Consider the following 15624-nt stretch of genomic DNA (forward strand, 5'->3'; position numbering starts at 1 on the left):
CCCGGAGGAAAACCACGCAGACACGGGGAGATCGTGCAGACTCCACACAGACAGTGATCTGTGCCATATTCATTGATTGATATTTATTGTCACATGCACCAAAGTACAGTGAAAAATATTTTTCTGCAGCCATGTAAACGTACACAGTACGTACCTAGTAGACAAAAGAATAATCGACAGAGTACATTGACAAATGGTACATCAACAAATAGTGATCGGTTGCCCTGTGGAAAAAGGGCCAAACAAGCAATACATGAGCAAGAACAGCATAGGGCATCACTCTATGTTAGGTGTGAACATTGAGAATTTACGGGTGGACGTGCAGAGAATAGGACCATGGCAGCTGCAATGAGTGGTAGTGAAGGGAGTAGGGAATGGAATGAAACATGCAGAGAATTGGCGATTATAGAAAGATAGTGAGGCGAGTGAAATTCATAGGTGAAGATTTTGAATGTCAATGGGGAAGGGGAGCCCAGTGAAGCCAGAAGGAAGACAGCGACTTAGGTTAAAATAAAATTTGCATTGAAGTAAAATGGAGGGAGAGTAGCCATGATCCTTGGGCCATTTCACACTTGTAACCACAATAAACCCTTCAGCAAGTTTAACTGAGAGTTTCCAGGCGGCTTCCAGTACGTTACCCAGTCTATATTCAATTGAATTCAGAAAAAAGTCATTTTGTTAACTCCTGAACACAAAATAGACTTTGTGGTATTTCAGTACACGCAATGCAGAATGAAGAGTTAATTGGTTCTAGCACAACGCTCGAGCAAAGGGCTGGCAGAGGCAATGGGTCAAACAGTATCCATGGTAAACAGCTAAAGCTCTCTTTGCCTTTATCATAGAATTTACAATGCAGAAGGAGGCCACTCGGCCCATCGAGTCTGCACCGGCTCTTAGAAAGAGGACCCTACCCAAGGATAACACCTCCACCCTATCCCCATAACCCAGTAACCCCACCCAACACTAAGGGCAATTTTGGACACCAAGGGCAATTTATCATGGCCAATCCACCCAACCAGCACATCTTTGGACTGTAGGAGGAAACCGGAGCACCCGGAGGAAACCCACGCACACACGCGGAGGATGTGCAGACTCCACACAGACAGTGACCCAAGCCGGGAATCGAACCTGGGACCCTGGAGCTGTGAAGCAATTGCGCTATCCACAATACTAACGTGCTGCCCCTGTCATTAAATTCCAGTTTATATGAATGGGAATAGGTCACAAATCTGCACTTCAGTGACAGGGAGACCTTCCCAATAACCAAACTGCAGCACCCAAGTGCCACAATTGTTTTTTAAATCTTTTTATTCGCCTCATTTTCAACATTTTCATCAAATAAACAAAAGAAAAAACAAATGAAAAAACAAATACAAAACAATCCCCCAAACAAAATCAGCAGCTCCCTCAATATAGACCAAAACATCCACCCATACGTTAGAGGTAAAAAATTAAGTCAACCAGTAAACAGTGTAATCAAAAACAACAATAACCCCAGCCCCCACCCCCCTCAATGTCCAATGGTAACCAATTCTGGAAAGTGCATAATAAACAGTCCCCATGAATTGTAGAACCCCTCCTTCACCCCACCTCAGCTCAAATTTCACCTTTGAGAGTCAGAAATTCCAGTAGATCCCCCACCAAGCCAAGGCACAGGGTGGAGAAGCGAACCTCCGCCCAACAGGGCCCGCCTCCAGGTAATCAGCGAGGCGAAGGCTAAAACATCCACCCCAGCATCCGCCTGCAGCTCGGGCCCGTCCGACACCCCGAAAATGGTTTCATGGGGCCCTGGTTCGAAGTTCACGTGTAGTACCCCCGAGATGATACTGAAAACCCCCCTCCAGTACCTCTCCAGCTTTGGACAGGACCAAAACATATGCACATGCCCACTGCTCACATACATCCTCCACTCCCTCAAAGAACCAGCTGATCGTCGCCCTCTTGGGTGAGCTCTATGCACGATCTTCAACTGTATCAGCCCCAAACCTCATGCAGGAGGTTGAGCCGTTCACCCTCCGGAACACCTCACACCACAGACCTTCTTCCACCACCTCTCCCAACTCTATCTCTCCCCCCCCCCCCCACTTGGCTTTAATCCTCTCCATGGACAACCAGTCGTCCCTCAAAATCTTCCCGTAGATCGCCAACACCACCCCTTTTTCCATTCCCCCTGCCATCAATACTGTACCTCTTCCAACAGTAAGGGGGCCGGCGCCATCAGGAAGCTCTGAACCTCCTTCCTCGCAATGTCGCGGAGCTGCAGGTACTTCAACCCCTTCCCCTTGCCCCAGTCCATATTTCTCCCCCAACTCTTCCAACCTTGCAAAGCATCCCCCCCCCCCAGAAACAGGTCTTTTAATACCCTGATTCCCCCTCTCCTCCCATCTCCGAAACCTCCCCGGCTCAAACCTGCGATTCCCCTTGATCGGCATCTCCCCTGACACAGCCCCCAGCTTAAAGTGCTGCCCCAAGTGCCACAAATACATCAAAATACCTAGTCTTGTACCTGAACAGAAGTACACTCCTTGCACAGTTTTGAATTCTATACAGATTTTTATTTTTTATTAAATGCATTCTGGATAACAAACTTTGTTCACAATGGAATTGTTCAAGTTACTGCTGTTCAGAGGCTGAATACAATCAAGTGTCACAAAGGTTCTAGTCAGATGGGCACCAATGATAAACAAATGCAACAAAAAAATTCCCAATTAAATAGCAAGCACCGCATGGTTACCTTCAAATAAATTGAACAAAGCCATAAAATGTGACAGTATACATATCCAAACTGAGCTTGGTGTGTGAGTGTTCCAAATTAAAAAGAGGGTGAAGAATGGGAGAAATGAAAGCAACAGAAAGTGATGCTGGAAAACACAAACTATTTCAATTTAACTTATAAATGGATGTGTAAAGGAAAGTACAGCAGTGTACTAAACTTCTTACTAATTAGAACTCGATAAAAATAAAGTGTGGACTAACAGTCAAGCTCTCATTTAGGTATGCAGAGGTGTACAAGACAAAAACTCATTCAATAGATTCACTTTTATGCAAAGTCCCAATTCGAATACAAAAACACCAATTCTGATTGTAAATATCTGCAAAAAGCAGCTTCTAGATTCACCGATTCCCACTTGTTAAAAACTGAACACCCTCAACTAACAAGTTTGGTCAGCAGTAGTTGGTTACTCTCATTTTAGATCAAGTTTTTTTAAAAAGGGAGAAGATACCAAAGTGTATGTAATTACACACAAGGCGGAGCCTCAGACAAAACAAAAACATTCAGGCCCATGCTTCCTGAAACATAATCAACTTGCTTTTTTTTTTGGTGAAAAAGGTTTAAGATTGATATTGTACAGAGTTTAAATATGAATCAAACATGACATGTTCCTTTACAGACAAGTTCTTGATTTTTTTAAACGTATAAACATTGAGTACAATGATGCTAGTTACCTAAACTGTACAGAGGAAAAAAAACGTTCATCTCACCCCATCAGCAGCCCAACATACATTTAAGAAACAAGGAATAGTAGTAAGTATTATCCGGTGAGACTTCAGACTGCTGCACAAGACTAAAGCCTCACCACTGAAAGGAAGCGCAGTCATTTGATTGGACGTAGAGGTTCCAGACCTTGCTTGTTAGTCATCCGTCATGGCCCACCTCAAATCAGGTTCCAGGCCAAAACTTCAAGAAGGCACTATCGTTTTTAATGCCCTTCCAAGCAGGTTTGGGTCAAAGTTCGAAGATGAGGTTTACCCCCGCTGCTGATCTGCATACCCCAAGCACACCATGATCCTCTGCTGTGACAGGCACGAAGTGCAACTCAAGGCACTGCACAATTTGGTGGTATTTGGTGGTGAATTTTACTTGAATATTCCTGCTGTGGGTTGTGTTAGTTTTACCTGAGTGGAGAAGGATGCAGGTTGAGCCAACCACAGAGCAGAGGAAGTGCATGCAAAGGGCAGCAACATTACAACAGCAGGGTTTAACCTCAGCATCCTCCTTTCTTAGAAATGTCCACACCGGATCGTTTAGTTACTTCCATAGTGGTGAACACCTACATGAAAAAAACAGTAGTAAACTGCAAGAAGAGGAAGGAGGCAGATCAATAACTTTGTAATTACGCAATAAGATGAATAACCCATCATAAGGAGCCAATTCACGTATTCCTACTTACAAACTCTACTTGCCTCACTGAATGATAACCAAAATAGGTACCATCATCCTGCCCTTTCACCACAAACAAACATATCAGCAAGGTACTGGGGAATTATTTCTCCAGAGTTTTGGCAGGTGAAATACAACCATATAGCAGTGCTGAGCATGTGGTCAATCTTTAGTTAGTGGCAAGTAGTTACAGTGAACAGAGATGGACACAGTGCCATTTAGTTCGTACAGCAGACACTGACTTATATCTATCAGAGCTTGCTGTTAGAGGAAGGTGAAGCATATGAATGTCGAATGCTGACAGGAATGTCGCGCTGTTTTGGTGCTTCTCCTCCAAGATTAATGAACAAACAGACCAGCCACAAGGTACTTTGGCAAAACTGCCAGCACCACAAACTAGAAAGGGAAAAACAAACAGGGAAGTGCAAGAAAAGCCATAAAAAAGGGATCTTGTGCTTCCAATGCAATTTCTTTGCAATACATTAGTGGCTGAGGGTCACGATAGAGAATGAGACTGGACAAAAATTCAAGCCTTACTTCTGCACAGGTTGGATGTATGCCGATGACGCTGTTCAGCTGATCTTTGGTCATCCCACATTTCATTGCTGCACCAAAACCTTGAGTGATTTCTCCAGCATTCGGACCAAGCACATGGAATCCCACCACTCGAGACTAGAACCAGAAGGAAAGTTAATTTAAAAGAGCTGGGGATAGAATTGTTACTTTCACAGCTACTTTTCTTTTAATTAAGGTTTTTAAAAAATTAGACTCGGTAAACTTTCAAGAAATAGGTTTCATATGCCATCACTGAAGAAATAAAAATAGGAATAGGCATTCAGGTGCTCGAGCCTGTTCTGCCATTTAATTAGATCATAGCAGATCCGACAGATACCTCTACTTTTTTTTGCCACCCTAATTCCTTTGAAAATCAAATATCTGTCCAACTCGGCCTTGCATATAGTCAATGATCCTGCTCTCTGGAGTAGGGAATCCCAAAGATAAACCACCCTTAGAGAAGACATTCGTCCTCCTCGGTTATAAATGGGAGGATCCTTGTGAAACAGTTGCAGAACCTCCTCATGCTATTTGGGCAAGGAAGAAGCTACTTCAAGTGCCTATAGTAAATATTATACCGCCACACTGCTATTGCATTCTTGAAAAATTGACACACCAAAACTTACATGATCCAGCTTCGCGCAAATCACCTTGCCATAGCAGCCATTCTTACTTCTCCCTGGTACTGTCCACTCCAGTGGCCAGAACATGCTGTGATACACCTGAAACATACAAGATGAACACAACACAAAATGTAAATACAAACTTGCAACCCAGAACCAAAGCTCCAAAAAGCAAACCCTTGAGGCTTCAAACTTTTAAAAACTTGCAAATGCAAAGTTAGGCATTTTTAAAAATGTAGGTAGGGACATCCGGTGGCGGCCATGAGCCTATCGGTCGCACAAACGGTGACTCTCTCCTCGAACCCTGTGATTAGACCTTTTAACCCCCCCCCTCAAATGGGCAACAACAGTGCAAAAAGTCCCCCAGCTTAACCCCCATCTCCTAATTAACCGGCCAAGATGCCAACAAGCCAGAAATCAGGCCGCAAAAAACAGTAAAAGTAGAGGGGGGAAATCCTCAACCCCAGAACACTGAATCCTGTGGAGCGGCCAAGAGCCAAGCATGGCAGACCCAACAGGATCGCCATCATCGGCCCAGCAAATGATGGAGAAACTGATGGAATTGATCACAACGGAACTACAGAAGCACAGGGAAGCAGTGAAAGATGACCTATGGTGGCAATGAGGTCAGCAGTAGAGGCCGCAGTGGCCCCCATAAAGTAGACAATGGGCCAGGTGGAGATGACACTGGGGGCCCAGGAGGCAACGGTGCTGGGCCTGGAAAAGGCGCCAAGGACCAGGGTGAGCAGGTCACCTCGCTCGAAGCCAAGATGACAAGGTTGGTGACGACCCTGAAGGGGAAGGTAGACGACCAGGAGAACAGGTCCCACTGGTAGAACCAACGGATTGTTGGGCTACCGGAGGGCACAGATGGGAGGAACCTGACAGAATTAAGAATTTGTGGCATTGATGCTTGGAAAGCTGGTTGGGCAGGACAGCGTTGCCAAGCCCCCAGAGGTGGATCAGGTCCACAGGTCGCTCCAACAGAGACCCACATCGGGAGGAGGACCACCGCAGGCAATGGTAGCAAGGCTTTAGGGGAGGAGCAATGGAGAGCAGCGAAAGGGGTGGTGGATTGCATGGGGGAGCGGAGAAGGGAAGGGGGGGCCGCATGGGCAGAAGAGCTCAGGGAAAGGAGGTGGGAAAAATAGGTGGGTAGAATGTTGGTCACAAGAGGTCGCACATGGAGACAGGAACCATCTTAGATGGCCAATGAACAGAGGGGAACCCCAGTGTGCAGCACTACACAAGATAACTATGGCTGACCAGGGGGGGGCCTCATCGGAATAGGTCACCTGGAATGTGCGGGAACTCAACGGACCACGGACGAGGGCGGTGGTCAAACAAAAAAGTTGCTGTTACATTGACAAGCCCAGGGGGATAATACATATTGGTCAGCGGAATCCTGGAAGGTATTTATAAATAGATACCACCCAGTTAAACTGGGAAAACACAGAGTTTGTATTAAAAAAAAAGCAATGGCAGAAATTCCCACCCTATACTCCCACCAATTCATCTGGGGGCAGGGGGAGAGATTTCAACTGTGTGCAAGACCCAAAATTAAACCGATCCAGTGCTAGAACAGGAGCCAAATTAGGAATGCCAAGGGAATTAACCAGCTTCATGGAACAGATGTGGAAGGCGGACCCGTGGAGGTTCAACCACCCAAGGGAGGAGTTCACCTTCTTCTCCCGTGTACACAAAGCCTATTCACTGGGAAAGCAGTGAACCAACCCAGCCAGACATGGGGTGGGTGGGGTGCTTAATCTCAGCACAGAAATAAGGCCAGCCGTGTACTTGCACACCAGCTAAGGAAGCAGACTGCCTCAGGAGAGATGGCACAGATAAGGGACGGGATCGGTAGGGCGAGATCCAGAGTGTAAGAGGAGATTCAGGCGAGAGGGAGTAAGGCTCCAGGCTAGATCAAACGAGCTTTCGCAAATTTTAACCGTGTACTGTACAGTTGAAGGATTCAATAATCAGTTTGAAAGATGGGACAAAAGTAAACTGTGGCAAAGTTTGCCAAAAATTGGAAAAATGTAATAATTAATCGGACCCATCGGCTAAACATACAATGCACTTACCTAGTCACATTATAACTCTATCCACTACATCCAGATAATCCTCGGTAACATCATATACAGACAAATTTAGGTTCCACGCGTATGCTGTAACATCATATCTCTTTTCATCACTTCCATAGGCTGGCTGCATCCCATCAGGATGCATCAGTTTTTCACAAATGTTTCCTCCAGCTCAGCACTGGGTAAAACAAAGACTTCTTTGGCCTCAGCACGAGTCCCATTCTCTTGCTACTTAGTCTAACCTCTCTGCATTGCCCCCTTTACTATCAAGAAAAAAAAATGCAACTTATGGACTTTAACTAGATCTGTTCAGAGGTCGATACCTATTTTACCGAGCCCAGATCCCACTCTTTCTCCAACTTCTTTTTTCTTCATCCAAGCCCTCTCAAAACCCATCTTGTCCATAAGATGCTGAACTCCACGTCCACGAAATTGGTCAGCCCAATGCCCTTCCTAGCCTCCATGTAGCTGAATGCAAGTGCTTCTTCTCAAGTACTGTCCAACACCCCTTCCAAAGTTGCCATAATCATCCACATTTTCAAATAATTCCTATCCTAGCAAAGAACCATCCCATGTCCAAATCAGTGACCAATTTTCTCAATGTGCTATGTTTGAATCTCTAATCAGGTTTCTGTACCTGCCACAGCCATGGAATTAGCCCAAGTTAAACAATGATTAGCCTCTACAACTGTATTGCACTCACATGCTCTGCAGCCTTTGAAATAACTCCAATGTCCTCCAATCCCATTGTCCAGCTTAGTGGAATTGTTCTATCTTGGTTCCACATGGACAGTGCGGTGGCACAGTGGTTAGCACTGCTGCCTAACAGCTCCAGGGACCCAGGCTAATTTCTAGCCTCCGGTGATAGTCTGTGTGGCATTTGCACTTTTTCCCCATGCCCACGTGGGTTTCCTCTGGGTGCTCTGGTTTCCTCCCACAGTCCAAAGTGGAAAATTGGCCATGCTAAATTGCCTTTTAATGTCCAAATGGTTATGTGGGGTTGCTGGGTTCAGGGATAGGTTCGGGGCGTGGACCTCCTTCTGCATTGTAGATTCTCTCTACCCTCTTGGAAGCATTTTTCACACGAGTCTAGATCTCCAAGACTCAATTTAACCATTGAAAGCATCACTACCAAATACCATCTTGCTTTCAGTTTGCATCCACATCTAATATTCAAGAGGAGTCACTGGACAATCAGAAGGAACTTTGCTCTGGGCAGCACGGTGGCACAGTGGTTAGCACTGCTGCCACACAGCACCATGGTCCCAGGTTCGATCCCAGCTCTGGGTCACTGTCCGTGAGGAGTTTGCATAGTCTCCCCGTGTTTGCCTGGATTTCGCCCTCACAACCCAAATGATGTGCCGGGTAGGTGGATTGGCCATGCTAAATTGCCCCTTAATTGGAAAAAATGAATTGGGTACTCAATTTTTAAAAAAAAGAAGGAACCTTGCTCTAGCTCAGCAACAGAGATCAATTGAATTGGCACCATGTACCTGATTTCTCTACAACGGCCATCAAAACATATGTTCTATTTAACAACAGTAGGGTCAGAGTAATTAACCAGACATTCCTAAACACTGAAAAAAAAAAGGTTCCGACCTCTATGTGTTCTTCACCATAAAGTGCGATCGCATTTTCTTCAGACAGTCCACAACATCCGTACTCCAACGGTGTAAACACTGTCGTACATATATTGACATAGTCACACTGAAAAATAAATTGCTATCAATAAAATTGACAGTACTTTCCTCTATTTAGTCATATTTTAGTAGTTGAAAACAAATATTTTAACATATTACACTTTATACCTGCATTACAAACTGACAAAAGGATTCATTATCTAAAATAAAAGCAGCCAAAAATCACCTCCCAGGAATAAGACAATGGTACTTTTGAGTTTTCACTATCCTCCATAGCGTCATGAGCTGCAACTCTGGTGCCTTATCCATCGTCATACTTTGTCAGTTAAGGCACGTTACTTGAGCACAGCCTGTGTTACTCCATTTGACCCAAGATTCAATAATGGTAGTTCCAGCCATGAATCACCAGATAACAGATCAGGAGATTGATTGCTCTCCTTCTCCTTCCACATTCATCACTAACCTTAATGAGATTAGGTGTGTTCAGACTGATTTGAGATTTTCTGATTTATTGGTTTTACCAAATGGGCCATTGGGACAGCCACACAAAGCATGCAGATTATTTACACATAACAAGGGATCTGCAAGGGATTATTTGGGGCAGGCAGAAGAGTGGAGTTAAGGCCACAATCAGATCAGCCATGATCTTATTGACTGGAGGAGCCATTCACGGAACCAAATGGCCTACTCCTATCCTTTTTTTTTTCTTTTTTTTATAAATTTAGATTACCCAATTATTTTTTCCAATTAAGGGGCAATTTAGCGTGGCCAATCCACGCTGCACATTTTTGGATTGTGGGGGCGAAACCCACGCAGACACGGGGAGAATGTGCAAACTCCACACGGACAGTGACCCAGAGCCGGGATCGAACCCGGGACCTCAGCGCCGTGAGGTGGTTGTGCTAACCACTAGGCCATCGTGCTGCCCTACCTACTCCTATTCCTAATGATCTGGGAAGATGGGACTTGTACAAGCTGCACCCAGCAGGACCAATATCCCTGCAGGGGTATTTCCTGGTGCTGCTGGGGTTGGTTTCAACCAGAGGGGCAGGTGGATGGAACCTGAGCAGGGAGACACGAGAGATGAAAGATAGAAATGAAAAGTAGAGGGCAACAGTAGAAGGCAGAGGAGATATGGGCTAGCCAGAAAATAGGGCCATGGTACAAACAAATATGGGTAAAAATGTTAAAAAGCCAAATCTAAAGGCACTCTATCTAAATGCATGGAGCATACGCAATAAGGTAGGCGAATTAACAGCACAAATTGGCATACATGGGTACGTTGCGATTACTATGGAGTCATGGCTGCAGGGTGATCAAGGTAGGGATTGAACATTCAAGAGCATTCAATTTATGAGGGACAGACAAAAAGGAGAAGGAGGTGGAGTGGTGTTGTTAGTTAAGGATGAAATCAGAGCAATCGAGAGAGAGGATATTGGCTCAGAAAATTGAGATGAGAATCAGTCTGGGTGGAGCCGAGAAGCAACAAGGGATGGTAAACATTTGTGGGAGCGGTGGGGAATATTAGTGGGCTCCAAAACAGTACTAGCAAGGTAGCGGATGTCATTAAACAGGAAGTTCAAGATGCATATAACAAGGATGCTACGGTAATAATGGGTGACTTTAATCTATATGAAAGTTGCCATAGTCCCAGAGGACCATATTACCGTGGCAGATTAATTCCTGGAGTGTGTACGAGATTAAAGTGATAAACCATAATGTTGAGGGACACATTCGGTAATTTGGACATTGAATACTCCCTCAGTGTACCCGAATAGGCGTCGAGTGTGGCGACTAGTGGATTTTCACAGTAACTTCACTGCAGTGTAATGTAAGCCTACTTGTGACACAAAAAAGTTATTATTACTACCACACGCTTGGGAACCTACTATCCTTTATTTGGTATTATGTAATAAGGAGGGGTTAATTAATAATCTTGTTATGGGTCCTTCAGGGAACAATGATCATAACGTGATAGAATTCTTCATGAGGATCGAAAGTGAAGATGACCAATCTGAAACTAAGGTCCTAAATCTAAAAAAATGAAACTACAACGGTATGAGGCGCGAGATGGCGAAGAGAGATTGGGGAGCTCCATTAAAAGGAATTATGGTGGACTTCCGGAGGCGTGGGCGCGCAAAGCGGCCGCAACGAAAAGAGCTCCCGCCGGTGGCCATGATTCTCGGCAATTTCGGGGAAATCCCGAGTTTTAACTCCACGTCAGATGGCTCCGACCTAGGAGGAAGAAAGAAGGATGACGCCTGGTCCCAGGGGAGCTCTGGGTGAATGCAGAGGAGTATTGTGCATGGCCAACACAATACTTTGCTAAGAAGCTGGCGGAGCTGATGGGGGAGGGTGAGAACCCCTCGTGTCCAACGAGGGTGAGAACGAGCTAGACCGAGCTCATCGGTCATTAAGGCCGAAGCCCAAAGTGAACGAGCCGCCAAGGGCAGTAATTATCTGCTTCCATAAGTTTTGCACGAAGGAGAAGGTATTAAGCTGGGCGAAGCAGAAGCGGGAGGTGCTATGTGATGGTACTGCGGTTCGGATCTACCAGGACATGACGGTGGAATTGGCAAAAAGACGAGCGCCGTTTGGGCGAGTGAAGGCGACGTTGTACAAGGGGGTGCGATTTGGTATGGTGTACCCAGCGAAGTTGAGGGTAACGTATAGAATCATAGAATTTACAGTGCAGGAGGCGGCATTCAGCCCATCGAGTCTGCAATGGCTCTTGGAAAGAGCACCCTACCCAAGGTCAACAACTCCACCCTATCTCCATAACCCAGTAACCCCACCCAACACTAAGGGCAATTTTGGACACGAAGGGCAATTTATCATGGCCAATCCACCTAACCTGCACATCTTTGGACTGTGGGAGGAAACCGGAGCACCCGGAGGAAACCCACGCACACACGGGGAGGATGTGCAGACTCCGCACAGACAGTGACCCAAGCCGGAATCGAACCTGGGACCCTGGAGCTGTGAAGCGATTGTGCGTATAACCAGCGCCACTAATGACGGCAAAGACTTTTATTTTGAGACAGCGGATGCGGCTGAGGCGTTCGTGAGGGCAGAAGGCTTGGGACAGACGTGAAGAGCGGAACTGGAAGAGGGACTGTGGTTGAACAGCTGGAAAATATATAAATGCTATAACTTTCTTTTTACGGGTTTGTATTGTAATTTACCTCTCTTTGCATTGTTACAGAGTTCAAGTTAATGGTGGATTGATTGGCGGTCTGTGTTGCGACGGTTAAATGTCATGTTAGTGAATTGTAGGGGTTGGATTGTTGGGTTTGTTTTGTTTCTTTCTCTGGGACTGGGTAGGAGATGATATGATATGTCTTGGCAGGGGAGAGCCACCCGCACTAGCTAACTAAAGTCAGCTAGTGAACGGAGGTGAGGTGAGAGGAGGGCTGCAGACATTGGAGCTGGGGTTCTCGGGGGGGTTCGATGTTAACAATGGACAGGGCCGGGTCAGGCTTATGGGGCAGGGCCCGGGGGTATGATGATGGTGGATAAGAAAGGTTGGGGGAGGGGGGGGGGGACCCCCAGTAAGGATAGTCACATGGAACGTAAGAGGTCTAGGAGGTCCGGTCAAGAGGTCAAGGGTGCTTAAAATCTTAAAATCTGCACATCTTAAAAGTTTGAAAACCGATCTGGCAATGCTGCAGGAGACTCACTTGAGGGTGAAAGACCAGGTGAGACTTAAAAAGGGCTGGGTTAGCCAAGTGTTTCACTCTGGATTTGATGGAAGGGCTCGAGGGGTAGCGATGTTGGTTAGCAAAAGGGTACACTTCCAGATGGAGAAGGTGGTGGCAGATTGGGGGAGGTAGATATGCGATTGTGGCAGGGGTGCTGGAGGGGAGATTAGTGCCGCTGGTTAGTGTATACGGTCCCAATTGGGGCGATGTGGGATTCGCGAGGAAGGTGTTTGGGGCCATTCCCGACTTGGATACACACAAGCTGATTGGGGGGGGGGGGGGGGGGGGGGGGGGGGGGGGGGGGGGGTGGGGGGGGGGGGGGGACTGGAACTTGGTTCAGGAGCCAAGGTTGGACAGATCACGGCCTCGCTCGCTGGTCCCATCAGGAGGGCTGGGCTAATGGTGGAAATGGGAGGGGAGTACTCGTTTTTCTCAGCAGTCCATAAGGTAAACTCGCGGATCGACTTTTTTGTGGTGGGAAAGGCTTTGCTGGCTGGAGTCAAGGGGTCGGAATACTCGGCAATTGCAGTGTCAGATCACGTTACACATTGGGTGGATATGGTGCTGGAGAAGGGGGTAGCGCAGAGGCCGGGGTGAAACTGGATGTGGGGCTTTTGGGGAACCAAGTATTCTGTGACAAAATTGAAACGGTAATTAAGGAATATACAAGTTTCAAATGTACGGGTGAGGTGTCGAAGACAGTCGTCTGGGAGGCTCTAAAGGCGGTTGTGAGGGGTGAAGTAATTTCGTTCAAGGCCAGGGTGGACAAAAAGGAGAGGTTGGAGTGGCAGAGGGTAATAGATGAGATGTTGGAGGCAGATAGGAGTTATGCAGAGGATGGGGACCCAGTGAAGCTGGAAAAGAGGAAGGAACTACAGGTGAGCTTCGACCGACTATCCACCAGGAAGGCGGTGCGCCAACTGAGACGAGCAAAGGGTGCAGTTTATGAACATGGAGATATGTTAGCAGGTCAGCTCCGGAGGGAGGCAGCGGCAAGGGAAATTCTTCAGGTAAGGGATGGGGCCGGGAAGTTAGTGGTGGCTCCGGAGCTGATTAACAAGGTTTTTGAGGAGTTTTACGAGAGGTTGTACAGGTCAGAGCCACCCGGGGGGAGACCGTGAGATGCTGGAATTTCTAGACGGGTTGGAGTTCTTGAGGCTAGGGGAGGGGGACAGGGCTACGTTAGAAGGAGCAATACAGTCGTCCCCCTTTATAACGCGGGTGTTGGGGTCCAAGACAGCCACCCGCGTTGTATCCGAGCCGCGGATATCCATGATGGGGGTTTTAAATTTATTTTAAAATCTATGCATGCGCTTCCCATTGTGAGTCTACGGGGGGGCGGGGGGAGAGGTCAGACCCCCGTAGACTCACAATGGGAAGCGCTAGCATAGATTTTTAAATAAATTTAAAACCCCCATCGTGGATCCAATTAAAATTTCAGCGGCCGGAGAGGGAAGCTGCTCTCTCACTGAAACAATGAGCCGGCCGCTGAAATTGACACTGCCCGCTGCTCTCTCCCTCCAATCCAACTTTTAAGTTTTAATGTTTCTGATTGGAGGGAGAGAGCAGCCGGCAGTGTCAATTTCTTTTTTTTTCCTCCGGCTTGCCCCCTCTCCCCCCACATCCTCCAACTAGACCCCTCTCCCCCCACACCCTCCGACTCGCCCCCTCTCCCCCCCAACACCCTCCGGCTCGCCCCCTCTCCCCCCACACCCTCCGCTCGCCCCCTCTCCCCCCACACCCTCCGGCTCGGCTCGCCCCCTCTCCCCCCACATCCTCCGGCTCGCCCCCTCCCCACACCCTCCGGCTCGCCCCCTCTCCCCCCACATCCTCCAACTAGACCCCTCTCCACCCCACACCCTCCGGTTCGTCCCCTCTCCCCCCACATCCTCCAACTAGACCCCTCTCCCCCCACACCCTCCGGCTCGCCCCCTCTCCCCCCCCCAACACCCTCTGACTCGCCCCCTCTCCCCCCACACCCTCCGGTTCGCCCCCACTCCCCCCACACCTTCCGGCTCGCTCCCTCTCCCCCTCAGCGTCCAGCTCGCCCCCTGTCCCCCCACACCCTCCGGCTCGACCCTCCCCACACCCTCCGGCTCGCCCCCTCCCCCCCCCCCTCTCCATCCCCCGTCCCCCAACACCCGCAGGGCCCCCCCTCTCTCCCCCAACACCCGCAGGTCCACCCTCTCTCCCCCACACCCACAGGGGGGTCCCCCCCAACACCCGCCCCCCCTCTTCTCCCCCCCCTCAACACCCCCGCCCCCCCTCTTCTCCCCCCCCCAAACACCCGCCCCCCTCTTCTCCCCCCCCCAACACCGCCCCCCCTCTTCTCCCCCCCCAACACCCGCCCCCCCTCTTCTCCCCCCCTCAACACCCGCCCCCCCTCTTCTCCCCCCCAACACCCCGCCCCCCTCTTCTTCCCCCCCCAACACCCGCCCCCCCTCTTCTCCCCCCCCAACACCCGCCCCCCCTCTTCTCCCCCCCCCAACACCCGCCCCCCCTCTTCTCCCCCCCCCCCCCAACACCCGCCCCCCCTCTTCTCCCCCCCCCCCCCAACACCCGCCCCCCCCTCTTCTCCCCCCCAACACCCGCCCCCCCCTCGGCAGTGTCAATTTCAGCGGCCGGCTGATTGTTTCAGTGAGAGAGCAGCTTCCCTCTCCGGATCAAAGTGAGCCGGCCGCTGAAATTAACACTGCCGGCTGCTCTCTCCCTCCATTCCAACTTTTAAGTTTTAATGTTTCTGATTGGAGGGAGAGAGCAGCCGGCAGTGTTAATTTCAGCGGCCGGCTCACTTTGATCCAGAGAGGGAAGCTGCTCTCACTGAAATAATCAGCCGGCCGCTGAAATTGACACAACTGA

At 48.5% G+C, this 15624-nt stretch overlaps 1 protein-coding gene across 1 annotated transcript in view; it reads right to left on the reverse strand.

The window, feature by feature from the left end:
• Positions 1-2533: 2533 nt before the first annotated feature.
• The window catches only part of txnrd3 (thioredoxin reductase 3), a 79213-nt gene continuing 66122 nt past the window's right edge, over positions 2534-15624 (reverse strand). The window contains exons 13-16 of the mRNA XM_038812132.1: positions 9024-9131; positions 5344-5439; positions 4700-4834; positions 2534-4052 (exon numbers count right to left, since the gene is read on the reverse strand). Coding sequence (XP_038668060.1) covers positions 3987-4052; positions 4700-4834; positions 5344-5439; positions 9024-9131 — 405 coding nt within the window. The 3' untranslated portion in view covers positions 2534-3986. The remainder of the gene's footprint in view (positions 4053-4699; positions 4835-5343; positions 5440-9023; positions 9132-15624) is intronic.

The sequence above is a fragment of the Scyliorhinus canicula genome, chromosome 11 (genome assembly GCF_902713615.1).
Source record: "Scyliorhinus canicula chromosome 11, sScyCan1.1, whole genome shotgun sequence".
NCBI classification, from domain to species: domain Eukaryota; kingdom Metazoa; phylum Chordata; class Chondrichthyes; order Carcharhiniformes; family Scyliorhinidae; genus Scyliorhinus; species Scyliorhinus canicula.